This window comes from Halichoerus grypus, chromosome 8 (genome assembly GCF_964656455.1).
Source record: "Halichoerus grypus chromosome 8, mHalGry1.hap1.1, whole genome shotgun sequence".
Taxonomy (NCBI): Eukaryota; Metazoa; Chordata; class Mammalia; order Carnivora; family Phocidae; genus Halichoerus; species Halichoerus grypus.
Window position 1 is genome coordinate 101,729,466 of NC_135719.1, and position 27,872 is coordinate 101,757,337.

At 34.2% G+C, this 27,872-nt stretch overlaps 1 protein-coding gene across 3 annotated transcripts in view; it reads right to left on the minus strand.

The window, feature by feature from the left end:
* The window catches only part of MDGA2 (MAM domain containing glycosylphosphatidylinositol anchor 2), a 797,037-nt gene that overhangs the window by 177,490 nt on the left and 591,675 nt on the right, over nucleotides 1-27,872 (minus strand). For 2 of the 3 annotated variants that reach the window (XM_078053640.1, XM_078053642.1), the window contains one exon: nucleotides 15,903-16,196. The exons of the other annotated variant lie outside the window; for it this stretch is intronic. In XM_078053640.1, coding sequence (XP_077909766.1) covers nucleotides 15,903-16,196 — 294 coding nt within the window. The remainder of the gene's footprint in view (nucleotides 1-15,902; nucleotides 16,197-27,872) is intronic. 3 annotated transcript variants of the gene reach the window in all.

Here is a 27,872-nt window from a genome sequence, read left to right on the forward strand (position 1 = left end):
TTCCCGATGAGCAGGGAGCCCGATGCAGGTCTCGATCCCGGGACCCTGGGATCATGACCTGAGCCAAAGGCAGACACTTAACAACTGAGCCACCCAGGCGTCCCCTATTTTTCTTTCTTATTTGAATTTCCCTTATGCTAGCACAAAAATTGGTAGACTATCAGTAAATATTTATTGACAGAATTAATTAAAGCTTTCCCATTTGAATAATGATTAGAGTGAAAATAAACAAGTAAATGTGGCACCCCACCGAGCAGCAGCAACAACAAAAAGCAATTGTTTAAGAAAAAAAGTTAGTTAACACTGTATCTTAACTAGAATTTAAATTAAAAATTGAAACAAAAAAGAGAAAAAGAAGAAAAAAAGTACTTGCAATGCATAAGCCCAGAAGGTCTTATTCAGTGTAGTTAAATTTCATGAACAGATCAGTATCTCATACATTATAACACTACACCAACTATTCAAGCTTTGTCTATGTCTTTTGGTTCAAAAAAGTATGCTATAATATACACACACATACTTTCAGCAATTTTATAGACTTAGTGATGCTGTACAAACTAAAATATACTGACACTTGAATATAATGCATTTCCAAAAAAAAAAAAAAGAGAGAGAGAGAAAAGAAAGGCTCTCTAGAACAACTGACCCTCAGTGGTAAAAAGTGGGAAGAAAGGACAAAGGCCCATCTAAACCACCATCACAAGGTTGGTAGCACAAATCACAGCAGTGCGAGGAGGTAGGTCAAACTACGGAGATCATTTGGAGCTATAGCTTAACAACCACGATGCTAATGCAGAAACTAGTGTCAAGCAAGGGAATGAAGTAAAGAAAGGAATGCAGAGAAATAAAAGACAGATTATAAACACTGTTTCCAGGTGGTATGGCCAGATTCACATGAGAGAGAGAGAGAGAGAGAGAGAGAGAGAGAGAGAAATAGTTTCATTACCTTGGAAAAGAATGAAGCATTTAGCAATAAATTAAACATAACTATGTCAAGAATCAAAGCAATGCCAATATTTTGAGTTTATAATGCAGGAAAAATAGTCATTATTTTGACCAAATTAGAAAAAAAATAAAGTATACAAAACAATCATGGTGAGGCATAAAAAATACACTACAAGTAGATGTTCTTTTGTAATTTGGCTTTACTTTTTAAGTCTGTTCACCGTATGTTGTTATGTTGTTAATGTTGTTTTAACAATATGGAAAGGCCAGGGCGCCTGGGTGGCTCAATCGTTAAGCGTCTGCCTTCGGCTCAGGTCATGATCCCAGGGTCCTGGGATCGAGCCCCACATCGGGCTCCCCCTCAGCGGGAAGCCTGCTTCTCCCTCTTCCACTCCCCCTGCTTGTGTTCCCTCTCTCGCTGTCTCTCTCTCTGTCAAATAAATAAATGAAATCTTTAAAAAAAAGATGTGGAAAGGCATTTGTAACAATCAACATTTTTATGGAAAAATGAAGTAAAGTTATTATTTACATGGTAAAAGAAATGAACACTTTAGAAAACCTGTATCATATCTAAACTGAATTTATGTAGCATTACTATTGCTAAAAGGGAAATAATATGCATTTCTGTTCCTATTAGTTTTAGTATAAACGAATGTAGAAACTTTATTTGAATTTTATGGACAGATTGAGCCCAAGATTTCAGGCCCCCACTCAACCCGAAACCTGAAATTTTAAGGCACTGTCTTGAGACTGAGTGTAAACAAAAGAATAGACATATACAGATGGCCAATTTTTTTTTCATTTATGGAAACCTCTCTAACAATCACAAAAATAAACACATTATTTGTAAGCAATTCTATAAATGAATTAATGAAATATAAATATATTAGATGAGCCTAGGGTTGGGGGTTAAGGTTAGATATGATTCTTAAGAAACATTTTTATTTAGACATCAATGTAAAAACCCAAGACTTATGGTTAAGCTGTAATTTGAGATCAAGTGTACTCCATAGCATGGGATGGCATGGTGTTCATCTTTAGCACTATGAAAAAGGGAAAAGATCAAGAATTTCTCATGTAGAATTCTAGAGAAAACCAATCTGATTGCTGAAAACAGATGAGTGACAAGGTGTGTTCCATTTTCAAAGAAGGAGTAAGAGACTCAAATTATAACTCCCTAAAATTATGTATGTATATATGTATGTATACAAAGGGAGGGAGAAGGTGAGAGGGAGAGAGGAAGAGAGATCTTCTGAAGGTAAGAATGTTCAAAAGCTGCCTCAGAAAATAATCATGTTTTCCTAAGACTTCTGAACGGAGCCAAAACACATACTGTAGGACTGTCACATCATTTATTAAATGCTACTTTTAATATTGTTCAAGGTCAAAGTGGCCATTTCAATTAAAATATTTTTCAACTCCAGATAAATACTAATGTGTATGCTGAACAAATTGAGTTTTCTAACCCAAATGAGCTGGTCTAATATATTCAAACACTGGAAGAAGAACTTTTTAACAGATTGCTCTGAAGAAAAAAGGCTCAGAAACTTTTTTGAAAAAGCTTCTTGCTAAAGCAAACAGGCGATCTCATTTTTAAATTAGGCATTTGAGATGAAATGGTGTTTGAGAGAAAAGTCTTAATTTCCAAGCTACCATATCTTTCCATTGCTTTGTAAAATTTATTTTCTTTACAGATAAGCTGCAAAGGATATCTACATAGAAACAGATATACAAACAAAAATAAAATAATTTAAGTTGTTTGAGCAAGTATTCTTATGATTTTTTTCCTAAAGAAGGAACCAAACAGCAGTATCCTTAATAAGATAGCAGATCCACAGCCTTTAAAAATAAGTAACTGGAAAATGACACATATCTGTATGCATGATATCTGGACCAGTATATGGATTCAGTATTGTACCTACTGATCATTGCTATTCTAAAGTGAAGTTAATCATAAACCAAGCAAAGGAAAGATTCACGTAAAATTCACAAGGACAATATGTTTAATAAACTTTAAAAATTTTAACTCACGGCACAAAACTCTTGTCATTACCTGTACTAAGAATGCTTTTTCCGTGATTTCAAATGTATTTTCTCTAGATGCAATGGGTGTAAAGCAGATATAATTAATGTGCTACTTGTCTTCAGGTTATCTTTTTTATTTTTTACTCATCTTTCACTTAGAACAGACATTTTAACACTGGGAACTTGTTGCTATGAAATATCATCGTGCATCTTTTTAATTCAAATAAGCAGTTTCTAGGAGATTCCTGAAATGGCTACTATGTGTTCTCTGTGATATATGCATTAATTATGAATTGGACACTTGTTACTTAGAGATCATCGTACTAAATTCTTCATATGCATAAGGAAATTGGTGGTAGAGACAGAGTTAGTCACACATTAAAAAGAGCTAGAATTAGATCCAGTGCAGAATCAGAATCTATCCTATAATTTATAGTCTATTTCTCCTCTAGAAGTGTAGCCATATTCATAGTTAGGGTAAAAACTGTGATGTAGTGTTATATCTTCATTAACAAAACAGCAGCTGAAAACATGACCAAAGCCAGAAGTACATATTTCAAATAATTCATTAGTTTATGCATTTACTGATCTAGGTCCTTTTGGAAGATGCAATTATGACTCATGATATGAAAAACTTACATTCTCTTATGAGGGGGAGAGAAAAAAAGAGAAAAGAAAATATATCTATATCTCTATATTTAGATAGATACAGATATATATAGATATCTCATATATATATAATTTAGGAGTAAATGCTGAAATTGCTAAGTCCAGAAAAAAGGTGTCAATTTAGAGGATAAAAAGATTAGACATAGTTGGAGTTTTCAGAGAGAAATTTTATGAGAGAAATGGCATTTAACTGTTGCCTTAAAAATGGTAAAGAATGGGTTCAGAAGAGGTGACTTTAAGCATATTCATGAGGGAAAAAAATAAAATTACAAAAAGTAGTAAATTCAAAAGTGCATTGGATAATGAAATGTTCACCTTGACTGGAATACGTTATATGATCTCAGAGAAGGGTGGAGGGTCCTGATTGCCAATCTAGGAGTCTGAACTTTGAATCATGGATAATGAGTAGTTATGCAGAATTTCTAAACAAAGAGGAAATAATGAATGCTTGCAGTCATGCCTTTGTTAAAGAGAATGGCTACCTAAGCCAAGTGAATCATATCCCACTGGAGTTAATCCTTGGATGAGAGGCAAAAATGAACACTTTTTTTTTTTTTCCAGGTGTACCTAGAAATAATGAGAACCACTAATATAAAGGAGACAAAGAGAAACTCAAGCTGATGGTTGAGAAGATGTTAATGTTTAAGTTCCTGGAATCTACTACAGTTTCTTGTCCATAATAATCAGATAAGAATTTTCTGTCACTTGCAACTGAAAGTGTTCCTGCTCATAAAGGAATGTTCATCTGACATCAGTGTTCTGAGGAGGAAAGGGAAGATCAGCAGTGGGAAAAATAGTAGGAATTTCTTGCAGGACATGAAAGGATCTGGCTTTGAAAATGACAGTGGGACTGGAGAGGCAGGAGTGGATTCTGAGAAGGTTGTGAAAACTAAGAGCTAATGATTAGGAAGTATTATCTATGTGTCAACACTAGACTAAACACTTTTTGGCATCATTGAATTCAGTTCTCAGAGATATGTGTAATATAATGGATGAAAATAAATCTCAATCATGGGAGATATGGAAAATAAACACTGAGAGAAATTATAGTTAAAGTAGCAAAGCTGGAATTTAAACCAGGTTTCTAATTTCAGAATCCAATATCCTGACTTTCAAATACATATTGGGAAAGAAAGAAGATAGAATGAGGACTCTGATAACAGAGAGGAGAGAGATTTCTTAAGAGGGGCAGGGAACTCAAGAGAAGAAAAAAATAATTAAGGAATCACTACACGTTTAATTTTGGTTACATTAGATTTTAGAATAAATCAGGAAACTAAGTTGAAGTTCACAGAAGCTGGATGAATGCCTCAGATACAAATGCAGGGAAGTCTGCACAGAGTCATAGTTTAAGTCCTTATATTGCCAAGCAATGGGGTGTATAGTAAGAGAACAATGGAACAATAGGAAAAAAACCTGATTCGGAGAAAGGAAGAATAAATAGAAATAAAGATATAAGTGGTGGAGCACCTGTGTGGCTCAGTCGGTTAAGCATTTGACTCTTGATTTGGCTCAGATCATGAACTCAGGGTTGTGAGATAAGAGTTGCGTGTTGGGCTCCATGCTGAGTGTAGAGCCTGCTTAAGATTCTCTCTCTCCCTCTCCTTCTGCTCTCCCCCCTGCTCGCGCACTCTCTCTAAAACAAACAAACAAAAAAGACACGAGTGGAAAGTAAAAACAGAGCTAGCACATATGGCATCATAAAAGGCAAAGAAGAAAAATGCATTAATAAGAATGAGTGTTCACTCAATAAACATGCAGTTTGCATGAAGCCAACACTGAGACAGACAGATGGATTGATGGATGGATGGATAGAAAGGTAGATACATAGGCAGACAGGCATGCATCATACACATTTATATCTCTCTAAATATTTGCATACATTTGTGCCTTATTCCTTAGGGTTTCAAATCAGTACTTACAGTGAAAACTTCACATACTCAGATTACTTAAATCTTTTAACTCAGCAATAAAGTATTATATTTATCATTCTATGTTGTACACAAAGCATTTAGCTTGTGCTTAAGAACCTTTATCTTCAAATACTAGAATCACTGGAAAAAATGTTGACACTGACAGACACAGTGAAACTAAGAATAACTGAAGGAACATCAGAATAATTCAGCTATCTCATTCTTTTTTAGATTTTTTTTTTAAAGATTTTATTTATTTATTTTGACAGAGAGAGACAGCGAGAGAGCGAATACAAGCAGGGGAGCGGGAGAGGGAGAAGCAGGCTTCCCGCTGAGCAGAGAGCCCGATGTGGGGCTCGATCCCAGGACCCTGGGATCATGACCTGAGCCGTAGGCTTAACGACTGAGCCACCCAGGCGCCCCCTCTTTTTTAGATTTATTTATTTGAGAAAGAGAGACAGAGACAGAGAGTGTGCCTGAGTGGTGGGCGGAGGGGCAGAAGAAGAGGGAGAGAAATCCTGACAGATAAGCAGACGCCCTGCTTCATGCAGAGCCCTAAGGGGGGACTCAGTCCCAGGACCCTGAGATCAAGACCTGAGCTGAAATCAAGTCCGCTGGCTGCTTAACAGAAGGAGCCACCCAGGCACCCCGGCCATTTCATGCATTTCAATGCAACTAGTTAAAATGCTAAGAAACTGCATCTCATTTTTCTTAAGTATTTTTCAATTCCTGCTTAATTTTTAATATTTCCACACTTGATTATTTTTTTTAAAGTTAAACTCTTCTTTAATTGAAAAAAAAATTACTCAAGCTACATAACAATCTTTCTCAAGGAAAACATTTTATTCCATTCATTGAAAAACAGTATTAAAGAACAAAATCCACATATTCACTAATTTTCAAGAAAAGTATTTGACTTCTTTCTCTTTGAAAATAGTTTGGAATTAAGAAGAAAGAGTAATTTCCCCATTTAAAACAAGTCTAATAAAGTGTGAAATAGAGAGAATTTCTTCCAATTTCTCAATGCACAGTCAGCTTAAGTCTCAAAGTTTCCTTTTGAACAACTTTTGCTTTTTCCTACTAGAATCTTTAAGGCTTCAAGGAAATCCTCATTTGCCAGAAGAAAGGAATTCATGAGATCAAATGATCTGATGGAACATCATGAAGTATAGCTACTCCTTCCCAAACCCAGATACAAAGCCAGAAACTTACAAAGAAAGAATATAGTCACAGCAGTCCACAGAAGAGGAGTCCAATAAAAAAAATTTTAAAAATATAAATAAATAAATAAATTAATTAATTAATTAAGGTATGTTGGAAATATACTTGCTCAATACACACAACTGTAATTATTATGGTCAAACAAAGAAAAGTACTAAAGCAAAAGAATTACTAAGAAAGTTTAACATGGCAGATGAAGAGGAGATGCATTTCAAAAGATGACAAAACCGTTTTCCCTTCTGCATGAGAATCTGACCTTCTTTTAAAGTTCTGCTGTGCTTCCCTGGTAACTTGACAAAAGAAGGAATGTCAACTATGGTTTTAGGCAACATTTCTGTATTAAATTGCTTCTGGATTGAGAGCAATAGGAACAGAGGAATCCTATCTAATAGGATGCCACAGCTTTGAGCTTAGTGCAGTGACTCTTTGTAACTTTAGGCACTGGAAGTTTTATCTATAGGTTTGTTACAAGAGACATTGGTTCTTGTGGGGCAGAGGATTCTGCCAGAGTTCCCATCCCCAAATTATACAGCTCTTCTCTCCTTATATATATGAACCATTATGTAGGTAGTAGGCCTTAACCTGGGGTAATTTTGCCCATCAGGGGACACTTGGCAATGTTTGAAGACATTTTTTGTTGTTGTTATGACATGAAAAGAGGTGTGCTAGTGGCGTGTCAAGATTAGAGGCCAGGAATGCCTCTAAAAACCCTAAAATTAATAGGATAATGCCCACATACAACAAATTATTACATTTTGGGCAGAATACTTCTCTGTTGGGAGTTTGTCCTATGCCTTGGGACATTTAGAAGCATCCCTGGCTTCCATGCACTAGATGCCAAGAGCATCTCACCTTCTCCAATCATGACAACCAAACATGCTTTCAGAATTTTCAAGTGTCCCCAGGAGCGGGGAGTGAGAGGACATGCTGACAAGCTGTGGTTCCAATCTTATATCTGTAAAGTGAATTCGATGCCATATGTGCCTATGGTAGTCCCGTGAGTTTGAATATAATTGAACCTAAGAAGACCCTCCAGTAGGTTATACAGTAGTTTACTACTAGGTTAAAAGCTATTAACATAATACAATAGAACCCCAAATAATATAATGCATGCCAAGACAAAAAAATCTGGGGTGGAATTAAATATCAAACTCTGATACTGGATCAAACAATTGATAACCACTAAAGATAAAAATTGTTAACAATACATAATCTAAACTTCTATATGAATTCCATTTGTTTGCAGGTGTATTAAATACTGCTTAAATGTGGGTCTTCTGATGAATGACAGGAAGTCACGCCTTTCTCTCATAATACTGGCCTATCCTTTCTCACTTCCTGATTGGTTTTATGTACAATGAATGAAATGCCTTTTGACATTCAACTTCTAACATTGTTATCTAGCTTCTGAAATGCTTATGCATTTTTTTCTTAACCAGAGACCCATGTCTTCTGCCTACTTTATATTTTCCTGTGCACTAAGCATTTTATTGGTGGTATATTATTTAAGATAAATTGATTAAGTCACAGGCATGTTCATGGGGTATATTATTGTAAACTTCTATGCATAATTTATTTTAATGGATTATTATTACCTTTTTGTTTTCATGGGAGAAGAGCATGGTATTTAGAAAATGTCTAAATTCTATATTTGGGAAGAATACACTTATTTTTGGATGAGAAGTAAATCCCCTTTTAACTAAGAAAGATAAAAGAGTCACAGAATTTTTATGGTCACACATATATGCTTATATATGTGTTTATGTTCACCTCTCTTAGATAATATACTTCCATAAAGTGAGAAAGGGAGGAGGTGAGGACAAGCTCCTGGGAAAAGAGACAGCATAAATTTTCTTCATTCAAAATCCATTTAATTTAATCACAGATCTAAAGATTTTTCAAGGAAAAATATCTTTTCAGTGTTATGGAAATGCTGTAATCATTCACTTGAATCTATTTCTACAGGGGTGGGCATAAGTACTTAACTGACAATATCAATTAACACAAGATTTGGCTGGGTTAAATTTGGACTACTTATAATCATTCTACTAAAACTGGCTGGTCCCCATCCCGCTTCTTTGTATAGACACTGAACACAAAACTTTTAATGGATAAATTTTTCTAAATATTAAACTATGTTTGTATCTACATCAAGAGAGAACCAGAGATGCAACAAGGAAAAAAAACCATGAATTTAGTTTCTTTACATGATTTATATACTGGATAAACCTATCCCCTTTCCAGATAATCTGTACTCCATTGCTCAATAAAGACATCACATCTGTGTTCTACACTGAGAAGCTATTTAGAAAGAGAGAATTTCAGTTTTCTCTGACAATTTCCTTAGATGGTTATCTACGCTGCTATCTTCTCTGGAAGAGTGAGAAAACAGGGAGCAAGCTGATTGCCTGGGAGGGCAGGAGCAGTTCAGCTAAAGTAAATTCATTCTAAAAAGGCTTTCTGCAGAATAACATACCCACTTGGGAAGTTCAATTTTCAAATATTCAGGAGTAATATAAAAATAAAATGTTAAAACAAATCCGTTTTCAGGGCAGCTCCATTATAATTCCTCATTAAATCCACTGGGAAATGAGGTAAGATATTTATAGGACATATTGACTTGAAGTAGAAATTCGACAGTTTAAATTGTACACCACCTTATAAAACTATTGTTTCTTCTTTCCAAAGAAGAGATCTTAACTACCTTAGGGAGGGGAAAGGTAGGATGGGAGAAAATAGCATCAATATTAATGTTTTCATAATATTAACATTACCTTAGGTTCAGTTGATTTATATTTCTAATAATTGCTGCAAACAACAAAAAAAGCATAGCCATTTAATTCAAATAAAAGAACACTGTATAATAAATGCCAAGTTTTATTCAATAATCATTAAGGTTAAAATATGAAAAATAAATGCTTAAATATTATATTCTTAGTAAACTTAAAAGCTTTTCCCAACCAGCATTCTAGTGGAGTATATTACAAATTTTTCCAGTGAGAAGATAATAATAAGAGTCAATAATTTCTTACCAAGTAGAGCTTTAGCGTTAAACTTTTCCCAAGTATAGAGACCCTAGAAATGGGTCAGTAATCAAGAATCTATCAATTTGACAAGTGAGTTTTGAGGAAGGCAATGATGAAATAATAACCAATGCTTTTGAAAACAGTATATCATCTAAAGTATATGTTCAAAGCAATGTTTTACTTTGAGTTCTAAATTGTCTTGAGCAGATTAAACACATGTCCAAAAGACTATCAAGGAGGGCCCTTCTCAAGTACCAAGAGACTTTCTAAAGAGGTGGGACATAGCCAGGACTTGAAGAGTGAAAGCAGTTGAGGAACTGGTGGGAACAGAAGAAGGGAGGAGTAGGAGCCTAGCTAAAGACTCACCACCGAATTATCTTGTCTATAAGGCTGAGAAAGGATAGACTGAATAAATATGGAAAATAGGAAATGCATCTGGGTAAGTAGGTTACTGAGCTGGAAGCCCTTTTGTTGTTCTGCTAATAAGTTAAAATTCTTGTCCATTCACTTATAAATTCCTTTGGATAGCCTTTAATATCTTCCCCTGTGAAGGCAAATTGCTCTCTTGTTTCTTTTTTTATCAGTAGTTACTTTGTCTCTTGTATTAGCTTTGATCTCTAGTCACACTTATTTTCAGAGCAATTTTGCTGTTTAAAAAAATCCAAAAAGTAGTTATAGTCACTCAATACAGTCATTCTATATATCTCAACACTACAGAAAATTACTCAGTAAGTTGTCTAACAATAATAAGCATAGATGTTCCAGTACATTCTGATCTATATTTAACTTTCTTTTTCTTTATAAGGTCCATGATCTTGTAGCTGCCAAGGGCAGACCACCCCAAGACGGGCCACTTTAGCATGAAGATTATTTTGAGTTAAAAAACAATCCAAACCTAGCAGATTCAGGAAAAACACTTTACCTCCCCCACAAAGAATTTAGATAGAGAACCTGCTCCAGGAAGAGAGCTATCACCAGAGATAACTACATTATGCTATAAACTAGGCTAGGATAGACAGGGAAGAACCTAGCAAGGCTTGTTTAAACGATCAAAGTCCTCTATGTCCTATTGTTTCCCAGTAACCTAACAAACATTTGCTTACCAAACATTTACTCTTTTTCATCTTCCTGTGATTGCATTCCTTCTCTTTGAAGTCCCAGAGCCCTACCCACTTTTTTTTTTTTTTTTTTTAAGATTTTATTTATTTATTTGACAGAGAGAGACACGGCGAGAGAGGGAACACAAGCAGGGGGAGTGGGAGAGGGAGAAGCAGGCTTCCCACTGAGCAGAGAGCCCGATGCGGGGCTCGATCCCAGGACCCTGGGATCGTGACCTGAGCCGAAGGCAGACGCTTAACGACTGAGCCACCCAGGCGCCCCCTACCCACTTCTTAATTCTGAATGACATAGGTACCTTATTTTGCCCGACTGTCTCTGGAATTTCCATGTCTATATGGATTCCCTGTATATATGAAATTACATTTGATTTTCTCCTATTAATCTGTATTGTAGGTACAACAAGTGTGCATATATATAATGAAGCTTTAATAATAAAAGTGACATTCAGTGCAGCATATATCTTCTCCAACTAATTTTCAAGAAAATGTATTTTAAAATATACTCATTTTACTAAAAGATATTACCAGTGCTTTGAGATGAAACCATTTAAAGGATAGCTTTTATTAAAATAAAATGTTCTAGTTTATGAAATTAATTTCATAGTACATAAAGTATACTTATATAATACAAATATAAGAAATACACCAATAAATCTTGTGTACTTTAAAAAAAAGAAAAACAATAATTTCCTTTAGGAAGACAATAGGCCTATCTTAGTTTCTTCTTTTAATATATATATTTGAATATATTCATCCAATGGCATTTTTATTTGATCAATATTCAAATGATCAGTACTCTAATGAGTAAGTTAAACATTATTTAATTTTTATTATTTTACTACTGTTACTTTGTTAGGAAATTGTTCTAGTTTTGTTCAATAAGCTCTGTACATACTATGATTTTTAAATGATATGGATCAATTGACATATATAATTATTTTATTTTCAAAGAATCCATTGTAATAGAATAAATCTGCTTCAAATAAAAATGAGCTGGAAAGTTAACAAAAGAATTATTACAGTTCCAAAAATATGGAGATGAAATTAAGTAATGGCTGAAAATTTGAAGGTCTGTTATTAAAACTTTACATTGCACTTTGTAGTTTCATCTAACAATTTTTAAAAAATTTTAAATTAATATTAAGTCACTATTTTTCAAACTTTTAGAATTATAGTTGCAACTACCTGTCCTGGCCCATATCATTTGGGATAACTGGCAATTGTCGAAGTTAAAAATATTATAATAAAAAATATATATATTCTTTTTGCTTTCCAGGAATGAGCAATATGCACAAGAACTTAATAATTTAAATTACTTCATTTTGATGATTTAGCTACTCTTAACAGGACATAGAATGGTGTAAAATACCTTGAGGCTTCTGTCACTTGTTAAATCATTCTTTATACCTTTTAAGAAGAAGCGAATTAACAGGATGATAGTAAATAATTCAATACATTTTAATAAAATGATTGCTTTATAATTTTAATTCAGCATTAGGTAACAATAAATCTCATTAGGCAATTTAGAACATTAAATAGAGTATTCCATTATTTATAGACTATGGAGACATATATGCTATTTATATTTAGGCACGTACAATCTCATCAAAGTCCTACATACAATTACTTCTGTGCTCCTTTAGTCTTTTTGACTGGTTATTGTTTAACTGGACACAGTAAAACTAAACGAGGAAAAAAAATGTGCCTTAGAGATACCAGTTTTTTGTTTATTTGCTATAAAGATCTTTTTTTCATTCTTTTACATTTCAAATCATAAAATTATATATAAATATGTGTGTATTATGTGTGCATGTGTGTGTAAAACAGACTGTCCCAGAATTTGCCAATCTAATAAATATTTTAAGAAAGGAAATCATAATAAACTACAGTATAGAGTTCAAGTCCTAAAAAAGGTATTTCATAAGTGTTAGAATAATTTGACATCTTCTTCATATACTTGAACACTTTCAGGTCTCACACTCTGTGCAACAAGTCCTCAGATACTCCTGAAACCTAAATAATAACAACCAGTCATGTAAGAAGCAAGGAGTATGCAATATATATATTCTTTTTTTTTTTTTTTAAAGGTTTTATTTATTTGACAGAGAGAGAGATAGCGAGAGCAGGAACACAAGCAGGGGGAGTGGGAGAGGGAGAAGCAGGCTTCCCGCCGAGCAGGGAGCCCGATGTGGGACTCGATCCCGGGACCCCGGGATCATGACCTGAGCCGAAGGCAGACGCTTAACGACTGAGCCACCCAGGTGCCCTGCAATATATATATTCTTATTCCATTTGTTACCATGACTTACATTTACTCCACAGAGTTAATGAATAGCTCTAATGCAAAACATATTATGCTGAGAATACAAAATAGATATTAAGGCAAAGTTTGTAGCTGCAGTGATGTAACTAATTGCTGAAGACAGTATAAACAGATGCACCTATATGTATGTAGATGTGTGTGCACACATGTATGAAATAACCTAGTATTTTATATTCATATGGATACTTCTCACATGTAGCATGACTGCAAATTAAGCACAAATCCCACATTATTTTCACGCTTTTAAGAAATCACTATAAAAGTTGGAATGCTTATCATTTTAAAAATATCAGAATTCCTGCATTATTAGTTTTGCAGGAACAAGCCTTAGTTAGGCATGCAGGTTGGACTTGGCTAGCAGGGATTACGTGCCTAGAAAATCAACGTTGGATTCACTCAGGAATAATCTGGAGTTGTTACTGGTTATTTGTACCTGGCAAATGCTCAGACACATAATCAGATTCTTCATGAGAATTGGGAATACATCAAAGGGAGCTTCTCGAAAGATGTAATGGCATCCTCACCTGAAACTGGCAAGGCTGCTGGAACCCAGCTGGCTTCCTCATAGGCCAGGGAAGCTTGCCTCTGAGAGGAAGTGCTGTTAGATTATATCCCCTGCTCTGTGAAGTCACCTTGGGATGACGATCTTTTTATTTACATTAAATGAACTAGACTTTGCCTATGTCTATTGGTGTCTTTTAGTTGATTACATCCTGTGACATTAGAGACAACCATGTCAGTATTTATTTTCATCCACTATTACAGGATTGAATTTTTAAATCTTGTGCTGAACTTAATGTTTCCTATGGGACTTATTAAGAAGCAAAAAGGAAGAAGAAAGAAAAAAATTCACGCACTCATAGAATTCTGAAAGTTTGCATATTCTATGCAGTTGGAGATCCTGGTTCTTAAAACTTTAATTCGAAATTCCCTAGAATCAATGGGCTCCCTAACTTTTATTTGTATCAGAGCGTCCCCAGAGAGGTGTGAGCAGAGTGATACTAGTAGCCCTAACAGTTTTAGGAACACCAAAGCTTTGTGCCTAATTCCAGAGGAAGCACAGAACTCTGTGATTACCAACAAGAACAAAGTATTCCAAACTGTATCAGTTTCCTCTACGGTCCCTGGAAAGTTTTTTTTTTTTTTTTTTTTTTTTTTGAGAATTGAGGAGAAGTTTCTCTTTTTTAATTCTTTTCTCTTTTTTCTGTCTGGAACCTGTTTTCACATGAACCTCCTACCCATGAGCTTGTCATGGGCACAAAGACCAGAGAGGAAAAAGCAATACTAAACTGCTGAATAAAACTTGCTATCTAAAAGCTGTGTTATTTGGAAACAACAAACAAACTCATAATCAATTGGAAATCAGCCAAGGTATTTGACAGATTATCAGTTTGCATATATATAGGGCAAATAGCAAACTAGAATCTGAGTTTCTAAAGAATGGGGACAGGGAATGGTTAAGCAGTGCCCAGAACCTTGTTCCTCTCCACGCCCCCCCCCCTCGCATAATTCAGTCACAAATGAACTTGGTATCAGTTCCAAACATAATCCTTCCATATCTCAATTATTCTTTCAAATTTAAAGTCAGTTAATCCAATTTGCCAACATCCTTAAATCTAATATAAAAAGAGACATTTTTGGATTAAATTCTATTTTCCATTTTCTGAGTTAGAGAGCCATAGAAAGGAAACAACATCATTGCTTATCAAAGTGTATAGTTTCATCTAATTCATTCATATTCTTAAAGACTTTGCCACCATGTATTTAACAAATTGTACATCAATTAAAACTTAGAGCAGCACTACTGGAGTTTGAAGAGATTGTGTTTAGTTTGCTGCTTCTCTTTTGGCACTATGTACCACCCACCATCCGAATTACCAGGGCATCCTCTAATAACCTAATGTCAAGCACAGCATTAAACTTTTTTTTTTACATTTAGAAATTTAAGTTCTTTTAATACTAAAAGCAAATTCATAGTACACAATGTCTACAATTTTTTTTTTTTTTTTTTTTGGTCAGAACTGTAACAGTGATTTCAATACAAATAATTGATCATATTTAACTCTCACAGTTAAACCATTTTCTGTTAAGAAAATCAAACAAAAATTCAGTACCTAATATTTGAATTATCTCAATATTACTAGATAATTATGTAATCTACTCTTACAACTTCAGATATGCAAACATAGCTTTTCAATGATTAGGTCTCCACAATTTAAGCAAAGGGATGCTTTGAAATAGGTGGATAATTTGGGCAAAGGGCATGCAAATGCCTAAAGTAGAAACAAGAACTGTGAAAATAAGAGAGTATGGTAATTGCAATTATTTCCCATCTCTACTTTGCCTCAGTGCACATGGCCAGTTTTTAACCATTAGATTTGTTGATTCTTTGGCATTAACCAACCATGTAATACCGTCATCATCATCACACACACACACACACACACACACACACACACTGATACTGTTCTTTTCTATGAGTATCAGCTCAAGCAAGAGGCAGATTTAGGGAAAACTACAGTTTCAATTGGCTAGTGACAAGGTTAGAAACATTTTATCTTAATCCAATTCCAAAATCCACATCATTTTGCTAGCTGAATAACCGTATCCTTTCTTCCCTTGTCCCCCAATGGAACACATGGAAAAAAAAAATATTACTTACACTGCACAATGAGCTGCACCAAAGCTTCTCTTGGTTTCACGTTAAATCCATTGTACTGGCTGGTCTGACATCTGTACGTTCCTGACATTTCTCTCGATACATTCACAATCCTCAGTGTTCCGTCATAACTCTCCATTTGCATTGAGCCATCAGGCATTGCAACTTCTTTATCCGCTCTAGACCAGAGGATGATGGGTTTAGGTTTTCCAGTTACTTGACACTGCAGTTCTATTGTGTCCCCTTCTCTGGTGACCAGAGGTGATTTTTCCTGTGGAACAGTCAGATTGGGTGGAACTTGAAATGGGAAAAAGAAAATTTTTCAAGGTTAGTATAAACTGGTAAAGCATATTCAAACACAGAAAATCATAAGGAAACAATTTCTGCTGGTTGAAGAAGTGTGACAATTCAGATGACAAAAATAATAGAGACCCTGGGAATCAGTGGCACATACTCTCACTTAAAAGAATTCTGAATTGTTTTCCTACAACTCTCACAAATGAGGTCTTCAAACATTAGCAAAATAAATAAAGCATTAAATTGGAACATGAATGGTCAACATAAGAACAATCTACTCAATGACATGTCATTATCAGCCATTAACTGGGTTTTTAATATCTGCATTTCACAGAAGAGTGATCCTGCTTGCTGAAGGTAGGATTCAGCTTTTCAGTCTTGTTTCCTATGCTGTCCTCTCTTACCCAAGGATGCTAAAAGAAAGGGATAAGAGACATTATCAACTTAGCTGGCACGGTATACACAAGTAATAGGAAAAAGAAAAAGAAGAACCTCTGATATAAAATCATAAGTTTTGACTCTGGTACAGAAACTGTTGCCAAACTGCTAAAGGTTAGGGTTTGTTTTCTCCTTAATGGAAATGGAATGGAACAATCGACTTACAATGCCACGCTCTGAGAATCCACTCACCATATTCTTCTCCTTGGACTTTTAATATTTTTTTAACATTTGGATTTCATGCAATTTCCTTTTAAGACCTTTTGAGGTCATTGTAAATAGTTTGTCATAATTTGCCTCTATTTCTGTAGAATTAATTCCAGGTGAACTTTCCAAAACATTTCAACGATGTAAGAATTGTAATTTTTTCAGGTAAAGCTAATTTCTGATTTTACTGAAGATATTTATGAGAGGTTCATTTTAATGGAAATTACTTTACTGAACTGGAGTATATTTATGTTAGGGTTTAGTGAAAAGCATGAACCACTAAGAGGCAAGTACTACCCGAAGTGTTTTATTACAAAGGGTATCACCTGTTCCCATTGAAGACTTTTATTTCTTATACAAATGTACATGAAATCCATTGTATTTGTGCAATAAAACATCTATCAAAAAAGTATGTATGGCTAACTTAGAACGCCAGAATAAGAATAACCAGAAATACTTGAATAATTCTATTCTTCTGATAAATGTCAGGTGCTCCGCTTGGAGGTAGTACTGCATATATGGATAAAAGGCAAAATTTTACTCTTACTTCTAGCATTACTGTGTTCCAGTGCCCAGGAACAAAAGCAAACATAATTTTTAAATTATTTTTCAACTTATGTTGAAATGTTATTGCTCTTATTACTCACAGAGAAAAATAAATTCAAGTCCAAAATGACAGGAGAGTTGATTATCTTGCTATTTAATTATCTTCGTGTCTATTTTTTCATTTAATTCCTTCATTTACTTCTTATTTTAAAAAACTAGTTATATAATGCATACATCTTAGAAATTAGAAATTATGAAACACCACCACCTTCTTGAAGTAGATACATACATTCCAGAATTTGACATTAAAATATATCTTTTAAAATGGTTACATTTCAAAAATCTACATAACTAATCTGATTAAATTATTAGCTTCTGTAAATATAAAAAAATAAATGATTTAGTTAAATAATTTGTTCTTTTTGAAATGAACCACAAGGGAATGATACAATTCTAAGCAGCGGGATGGGGAAGAAGCTGTAATATTGACTCACCCTCCATGAGAAAGCATAAAGAACGACAGCAGTAACCTCTGCATTTAACATTAATTATGCCCCTACTATGTGCCAGGCATAATTAGAGGTTTTACATTTTCATTCCCTTGATAATCCTAAGGATCAAATATTTAATATTAAAATTTAACAAATGAGAACACTGAGAATAAGAGAGGACAAATGCTTTGATTTGAACAAAATTCAAATTGAGGCTAATTTACAGCAGGTGGCCAATATTGCGACATGCTCCCTGCAGCAATCTCCAGTAAACTATGGTGTCTGGAATGAATAACTTGAGTTAGCACTGGACCTCCCTCCTCCTGATCATTACTGCTGTGCTCCCAGGGTCAAATTGGACCGATCTTCCCTGCCTATCTCTTGGTCACTCTATTAGGGACAATAAAAAAGAGCCAAGGTAGAAATGTGAAGGGGTAAATGACACATTCTTTGCAAATTATCTAATCTATTTTATATCTTATGTATCTTTATTTATCTTAAATACCTTTCTATCTATATTAGAATATTTCATATGTATGTTAAAATTGCTTATAAAATACCCCAGCCCAAATATATATCCAAATTCAGATAAATCTTTGTGAAAGAAATGAAAATAAATGATAAATTAAAAGATTATTTATTTAATGGAATGTTATTGTTTGAAATCTTTCTTCCTCATCTCTTCCAAAAACAAGCCACATGACCTTGAGGCCAACCTTAGTCCCTCTGAGCTTTAATTTCTTCATTTTTGAAACTAAGAATTTGTACTTTATGAGGTCCAAGGCTATTAATGTTCTGACTATAAAAACAAATAGTAGAATGTGAAGGACAGACATGGTGCTAAATGAAAGTGTTTATTTCCTGACTTAATAAGATGACTATTCAAAGACCTCAATACTTTAGGCAATTCTAATAAAAAAAAAAAGATGGTGGACTAGCTAAATAAATTTTTTGAGTTTAATCATGCTACGTAGTTTAAACAATTCCCTTTATACGTTTATTTGTGTTATTTATTTAGGTAAACTTTCCTCCCTACATAATCAAAATTACAGAAATATAAGCCTCAGTTTTAATCTAGATTAAAATAAAAATAGATTTTTAAAATTAAATTAGCCCAGTTTTTGCTAAACAGCAAAGCCCAACTAAAATATAGTTTATTTACCATCTCTTCCATGAGGCTTTTAAAATCTTGGAATCAGAGTTAATCTTTCTTTGCATCTTTCTTGGTGAAGAAGACCTTATAACTTCTCAAAGTTTTGGTAGTTTCTCCCTCTCTCTCCACATTAAATTTTTCATTCTCTAGAATTCTGCAGGCAACTCTCTTAAATATTACTATAAATTTCCCTGTTAGGAGCTCTCATTTTTTTTTTTTTCTCACGGATTTCTCTCTCCTATATGTTGGTAATACAAATTCTAACTTTATCCCGAGGCTCTTTCAGTCTATGATTGCAGCTTAATTCTAATCTTTCAAATACCCAAACCTAAGTGCTATTTTTTCTTGACTTAGTTTGGTAGTTAATTATCAACACACCTCATCTGCTAACTGAAACCCATAGAGTTTTCTTTGTTTTACCATCTCCTCTTGCCCACCACTTCCAATCAGCTGCATTGGTTCCTCATTAAAATGTCTCTCATAACTGCCTATTTCTTTTCATGGCTATCGGTAGATTGCTTAGTAGAATTCATCATTTTCTCTTCTTGCAACACTAATAAGTAGTCTCTGTCATCAGTCTAATTATTCCAGCCTTCCTGCTACCCTGTCAGCTGCTTTATCATCTTAAATACAGTTTTGTTCATGTCACTATGAAAACTACAGTCCTCATCGAGAGTGCTCATCATAATACTATTTTAATTAAAAAAAAAACCCTGAAAACAGCCTGACAGATCCATTAAATAAATCATGGTACAGTCACACGATAAAATATGATGCAGCCTTTTAGATGATGATGTTATAGACTTACATCTATTGATAAAGATGCTCATATTGTTAAGAAAAGCACTTAGTGAATAGTATGAATAGCTATAACCACTATGATTAAGTGAGTAAAAGATGTTACTGAGCAATCCAAACAGTAGGATCAAGTTTTTATATAAAAAAGGACATATGATGATGAATGTTAGCAAGGAGCTTCTTTAAGGGAAGAAAACATATACTTTATATTGTTAGTATCCAGCACTCTATTTCACATGTGATAGGAACTCAGTAAAACATGTTACATTGAATGTACAAATGAAGACAGGGAGGCAATTGTGCACCGATTCAGGGAAGAGCAAGAGGCATATATGGGAAAAATATAGAGGAAAGGAAAACCCAGAAGAAACTATACGAAAACACTAACAGTGGTTCTCTCAGAGTGTGGGATTATTGATGAATTTTACTTTCTTTGTATATTTCCCTTTCTCTTTCACTCTTCTACCACATGTGCAATGCATATGAGCACGTTACAGGTTCCAAGAAGCCTGGAGAAACCTAAAATGGTAATGCAATCTATTTTCCAAAGCTCATCTGATAAAAACTCCACTTTTTAATAACACAAATGTATCACCTGGGCATGGTAACCTGGATGACACAGTCTGAGAAATGCTCACTCCCAGAACATTCATTCTCTTGCAGTTTCACTGACTGGTGAATCTCTGTGCTCTCGAACAAGTGCTTCTTTCCTATGTCCAACATATCTGGCCCTTGCTGACTTCTAGGAGCTCCTGCCTGCCTCATGTGCTGAGATTCAGTTCAAATATTACCACTTTTGTGATAACTGCCTAACCCCTAGACTGGGTTTGTTGCTCACTCTTCCTGGCCAAGTATTACACCCTGTACTTGTTTGACCTGTACTTTTGGCTTTGCCCTCTCTTTTCTCCCACATCTATATCCCTGACCAGACAGCTCCTTGAAGGCACAGAGCGCCTTCTCCCTCAGAGTGCAGAGTCACTCTACCTCTAAAGTGCCCTGCTTTCCTGCTTGGCACGAACAAGGAAGTCAGGAAATAATTGAAGAAGGAAGGGAGGGAGAGAGGGTGAGAAGAGTAAGAAGGTGAGGTAAAAAGCTGTGTATATAATAGAAATAAATATAAGAGACATAAATCGTAAAGATTTTAAAACCAAAGCAATAAATAGTGAAATGTAGTCCTTCAATAATTAGTAGCCCACAGAAGTAGCAGAATCTTCTGCAAAATATGTTGTTAGTATAGATTTCAGATGTGGTATATCTTGAGATGTGTGTGGGTGTATGAGAAAGTTGAGTCAAACAGGGACTCTTCCAGTTTTTCTTTTCTTTCGCCTTTCATTTAAAAATCCAAATAGATACAACTGAACATAATAAAAAAATAAATAAAAAAGAAGATATGATTTCTAAGCCCTTCAAAAAAAAAAAAAAAACCCGAATTGATAAGCTGTAAATTAAAGGGAAAAAAAAGAAAGAACTAGCTTGAAGACATGCCATTTATCATTTGTCATGATGTTTTTACATCCTTTTTTTAAATCAATTAAATTATTTTTTCTTGAAATATTGTCTCCAGTGAAAGCATCAAACTAAGTAGAAAATTTTGAAATGTCTGCACCTTGTGAGATCCACATTTATCCATAGTGTACTCAGTAGAAAAAATTTCCTCCTGGTGAAAACACAAAGGTACATTTTATGACATATAGATTATACATACCCCGATTTTGATTTTTCTTATCTGAAATGCTACTTTAGAAGATGCTATAATCAGAGAAACTTGAAGAGCATGATATGACACCAAAGTTTCTCATTCCAAACATAAATACATAGACAAGTAATTTAAACTGGTTTTCTGTCAACATTTCCATTGTATCACAGACTGTGAAACAAAACAAATACAGAAAATTCAAATGTTTTTATTTCTTCATTGGGAAGGAAGCTGAGGAAATTTAATCTTTAGTCATTACTCAGAAAATGACTGGTCTATTTTCCTCACTCAAAAGAATGCAGGGGAAAGTTAGTTCATCTGAACTGTATGAGAAAATATCATGCTGTCTAAAACAAAGACATCACAATATGCTTATTATGGACTTCCTGGCTTGAAACACATAACTATTTATAGTGGACTTTAATAGTAGATGTTGAAACGAACGATATATTTCTTTTAACATAAAAATTATAATAAAGTAAGTAATAAGTAGAATTTTCTCCAGAAGGACAACCAGACTCCCATTTTTAAGGATCCTAAACTAAGTATGGCATTAATTTAATTATACTTGAATTTTAGGGAGAAACAGTTTGTAACACCTATGTATGTTTTAAATTAAAATGTATAATCTCTATTTAAAACATAAATAAAAGACTTCAAAAAAAAGTGTGTTTATAAAAATGACCCCTGGAGGTCAGAATCCAGGAATTCTCAAGCTGACCAGATGTATATAAAGAAATGTAAAAAAGTAAGACTCAAGTAAATACTGAATTTGTAGATATAACTAATTTAAATGAACCAAATCTATTTTTTTTGGTAATCTTCAAAAACAACATGTAAATTTTAAAAACTTTTACAGACTGGATGTGAGTTTCATCCTTGGTGATCCTTGAGACTCCTAGGTTGGTAACATCCTTATTTCAGACCACATATTTTTAAAGAAAAGATATTCTATGACACTCGAGAGCTTTCTCAGTGTCCACATCAACAGTCCTCAATCTCTTTTTTGCTACCTCATTACAGATTAGCTTTGTAAGCATGAGACAGGTGCAAGGATATACTCAAATTTCGAAGTTTTGAAAAATCACAAAATAATTTTACATGGATGTAAAGAACGAAATAGTTTGCAATTGCAACAGTTACTGACTATTGACTTCTCATAATGGATTATGGATAAGGAAAAGACATTAGTTAAGTGAATTTGTCAGCATGCTTACTGTAACTACTCATTTTTCTTCCATTCAAAAAAAGTATATGCAATATAAGTGAGAATAATATCATTACTCTAATCCATATTTTAAAATCTCCATACACTATTTTTGGAAATATTCTAATCTAATCTAAACCTCACAGCAGATACTAACACACAAGTAAGAGTGGGAATACTGCCTTGAGACATGAAACATAAGGATGTGATGTTCTGTGGCCACTGGGGAGTATTCATATGACTAAGGGAAATTCGAGAATTTCCTTCCACTTAAAAATAATTCCAATCCAAGCCAGCAAAACACTTTTAAAACTAATAAGCTTGACCCATCTTCTTAACTAATATGTGTCAATTAAGATATTTAGTAAGGTGTGCTTAAAAGATTTTCCAGTTGACAAAAGAAATCCAGCATGCTAAAGGTTTCTCACTTATGAATGAACCTGCCAATATTTGCTTCCTTTTAGGGACCATGACGGTAACATAAAATGTCTGATGAAAGACAGCAACACTCTATAGCTCATTTCTCATGAAAGGAATAGGAATCCCCAAATGGGTACTTATTGGAAACAATTCCTATTTTGTAAAATCACAGAGATAGATAATATGGTGAATTATGTGATATGTAGCACATAGAATGTTTTCATAGTTGTTTGAAAACATGCCAAACTTCTCTGAGCCAGAGGTTAATATGTAATGTAATATAAATATGCTGAATGCTTCCTTCTGGGTTATTTTTCCTCTTACAAATGAATTACTAAAATGTAATTGATTAATGTCTCCCCTCCTAAAAAGTTCTTCCCCTTTCTGCATTCATCTTTAGTAAAATCCTGTCATTCCACCATTCAGGTATCTTCAGTAGTTTTTGTGTTCTAGGATAGAGGTCTAAATCCCATTGCTTGTTTTCCTTCTTACCTGCCAAACTTTATTAAGCTACAGTGTTTCTGTGAAAAGTTCTCTATTGGATTTAGGCAGGTCTTTGGGTTCTCCTAACATTTTTGGCTCATTCCCTTCCTTCCTCCTTCTCTCCAGAAATTACTCTCATAATACCCTTCCAATCATTCCCCATTGTTTTAAGGCCCAATTTAACTTTCCAGTGTCCTTAAGTCTTCTTGAATTCTGTATCTTTTGATTATTCTCCACGTCTCTGATCACAGCATATCTAATTTATCCTACAGATGCCAGGACAAAATGCCCTCTCCCTTACAAATGTAGCTCAAATGTCCTGAGGTCAGCACCACGTTTTATCTATTTCCTTGGTACCTGCCACACCATGTGACATTTTAAAGTATCTCAGAGGTGCTTGATAAATTCTTGATGGATGGATGGAGCACTAATTCAGAAATGGGAAGAATTTAAGAAAACAAAGTGAGAAAACCATTGATGAAGAATCACCTCTTGATTATCCAAAGCTTAATTATAAAGTATATGAATTTCAGGATCTTTTTTTTTTCACACACGAACTCTATTTTTTAATTAGAAAAGCCACAAAAAAACCAATTGGTTTCTTTAAAGTTAGCAATTCGACTAGATTTTAATTTGGTCACAGTAATGATACAGGGAGTAAAATATCAGAAGCATTTAGTAGTATTGTGGAATTTATCCATACTATCTATGGCTTTCCTCTATTAGCAGTAAAGAAGAGGCTATTTGGCTCTATACAACAGAATGTCCACGGGGACCCATATTCTAAGACTTGCATTACTTATAGTCTTGTGGGTAAATGATATATGAAACAGGCACTTATTTTTAAACATTTCCTTACACCAGATGGTGAGCCTACTGTTTTTGTCCATGATATGAATACGCATAAATAGTTCTATCACACTGTAAATAAAAACTGCCCTTTTTTTTTAGTTTTGCACTAACACGCAATTTTTTCTTTTCCTGACTCACCTATAATAAGTCAGGAGATGCAAATAAAACAGAATTGACAATTATTTCACAAATCTGGCAATAAAACAGGAAGAAAGCACGTATTAAAAACCAGCTTGAGATTGAAATACCACAGCATTTGCATTTGGAAATTCTATGGGGGAATGTACATGCATCCAGACACACATATACACTGCTTATTTTTGAAAGACTTGTAAAAAATCTTATTACAATGGCTTTGTTAGTTATTTGAAACATATGGGGAGAGGCAGGATCTTGGAAGGTAGCAACTCTGGAGGGTTTAGTATTGGAAGATGGGGGACACGCAGTGCCTTTCAATCAGGAAAACAACTCTGGCAGGCAACAGTGTGGCTGTTCCAACTTCCCTCTCCCAGCAGGTGCTGCTATGGCACAAGAATAGTCTCTGAGGGATTCAACAGAACACAAAGTGTAAGATGAAAGAACAAAATAGAAAATCATTCTCTAAGTGGCATTCATATTTTCCCTGCTACATAAGCTACAAGGCCAGTTGCAAAGAAACACAGGTTCCATTCTTGCTGCCTCAGAAATACATAAGTGAATGGGAACTGAAGCGAAGGGCTGCTTATGTAGCATTTGGTTAAATGCAGTATTCAAGTATCTGGCATTGTTAGGATCTTCGTGTAATTTGCTTTTCCGACTTGAGCTTCGAAGAAAATATCTTCTAGAATCATTAAGATAAGTTTGTATCAAGAAGAGAATTTTCTACTTACCTCTTTGGAGAAAGACATGAAAGGATACCTTTTTTTTTTCTGTTTTTAATTTCCCTTCCCTGACTTACTGTATGTGTTTCTCAAGCACTGAAATATAGAAATAACTGGCCACTGATTAAGTATATAAAGTCTCTCATGTAGAAAACCTTTAAAAAAAACTAAATTAAGAAAAAACAGGAGCAAGATAGTTCTGCTTGCTAGTCACTCAAATTATGCTAAAATTTTAGCAAGGTAGGAGTCTGGACTAGCCTGAGAATGTTGGAAGAAATACGGGCTGCAAAAGAAGCACTTACTTTTTTTCTGTAATAAGAAAGGAGGTATTATAAGAGTTAAAACATCAAATAAAGTACTAAGATCTTTACTAAAATATGACTAGGTTATCTGATGAAGAGATAATCAATCTATAACCGTTTCTGGGAAGTAGGGGACTAATTCTTCAACTCAACTTTCTATTATTCAAATTCCCTTTCATTTTTGGTAGGTGTTTTTTTAAATAATGCAGAGTAAAGCTGGAAAACGACAGTTACTTGGGTATAAGCAATCGATTAAGAATTTCAACTTTAGAAGTTGAACACTGCATTCTAAACATTTGTTATAGAAACTAAAAATAACAAGCAGGAGAGAGTGCTATAAAATTAACTCAGAGATCATCAATTTCCTGTAATTCTTATATTCTGTAACATATTTGTGTCCTTGCCTACTTGCTCTTAAAATGGTTTATCCAAATACATTTATATGTGTGCACTATCCCTTAAATCAATAGCAAACATCCTGGGAATAACAAAAGCAGCACTGCATGTCTGAAAACTTATGTGTTATTTTAGAACTAACACCAGTTCATTTTAGCACACCTTTTAGAGCCCCTTCAATAGATAAATATCCTTAAGACTAAGGGCAAGAGAGATAAATTAGGCCATTCACTACCTTCAAAAAGTGCACTATGCATTATGGAAACAGATAAATAGGGAGGATTCTTTGTAACTGGTAATTGCTCATAATTATTTTGAAATCAGAAGCCCCCTTTTAGTGGACATGGAGAGTTTGAAAGAGTTCTAAGTGTACAAGATTAGAAATCTTACTGGGGCTAAACCCAGCTCACTTTCCAGCTGTGCAATTTTGGGTCATCTTAATCTGTTCTCTTAATCTGCATACAAGGCTGATGAAAAGATTTTAATGATAATTTAGGATACAATGGTATAATGCACATTAGAGTATCCCCTGAACTGTGAAGTACTTTGAATTGTGTAATACACTTGTAAAGAACAAGGTTCAGGTGGGCAGCCTAAATTCAGATCCTAGCTACCACCTAGTAGGTGCATGACCTTCAGAAAGCTCTCTAACCTATGTCTCTCAGTTTTCTCTAAATCAAGTGAGCATAATAATAGCAACTTTACATTTTTTAAGAGTAAACAGTATAATATACATAAAATATTGAGCACAAGGTCTAGCATATAGTAAATACTCAATATATGTTAATTATTATGTTTTTTTATCATTGCCTTTTATTGGTGAGATATCAATGATCTCACCAATAAAGGTCTTGCTTTATTTATACCCATAACATCTCAAGTATTGAACATGGGTACATCAGGGCCAAAGAAATATTTTGTTATGTTTATTATATTATATTATATTATATATGTATATATGTACATATACATACACACATATGTATAAATAAACCTTACATTGCCATTGTCAGTTGTGTGGGAGATATATATATATATATATATCTGCATTTCTTTTGTTCTTTTCCTGGAAAAGATCAAGACCATTGGATATATATTCATTTCAGATGAGAATAGTATTTGAAGAAGATAGCATTTTAGAAAGGACAGGAATGAACTTTAAAAAATCTGAATAGAGGTCTCCCCCACTGACATCCAAGGAAAGAAGGTCGCAAATTTCTTTCATCAGACACAATAATTTGATCTGTGTGTTTGGATATTATCCTAAAATGGCACATAATACAGATATCCCAGCTCTCAATCTGCTTCTATGAAGTAAAGAGGTTTAGACATTCCGAAATACATCTATTCCTCCCTTATGAGGATGACAAAATGTCAGTGCTGTCCATTTTCACAAAGGTCAGGGTGTTGCCATGAAAACCATGGACTGGTAAGTAAAAAGGAGCTGTCTGATCATGTTAATTATGTGATTGCTTTCCTGTGGATGAAGGAATTCTAAATTAAAAGGATGATAAGCTATAAATTATATATCAAATGCATTTTATGAAAGCATAGCAAAAGAAAGATGCTTTAAAGCAATCCACAATTTATTTTACTTTCTAGAGCAACTGTTGCTCACAGTGGTAAACTCTTCAATGCAGAATGGCTAGAAAAATCAATTTGCTTCTATAATAAAAAGGCCATTTGTCTACTTGTAGAATCCATGTGACATTGTTAGGCCCCTTATAAATGATCACTCTGGACAATGCTTGTGGTTTACAAATTCCCTAATTACACCACTGATTATGTATCACTGAATATGCCTTATCCTGTGGAAATAGACACTAC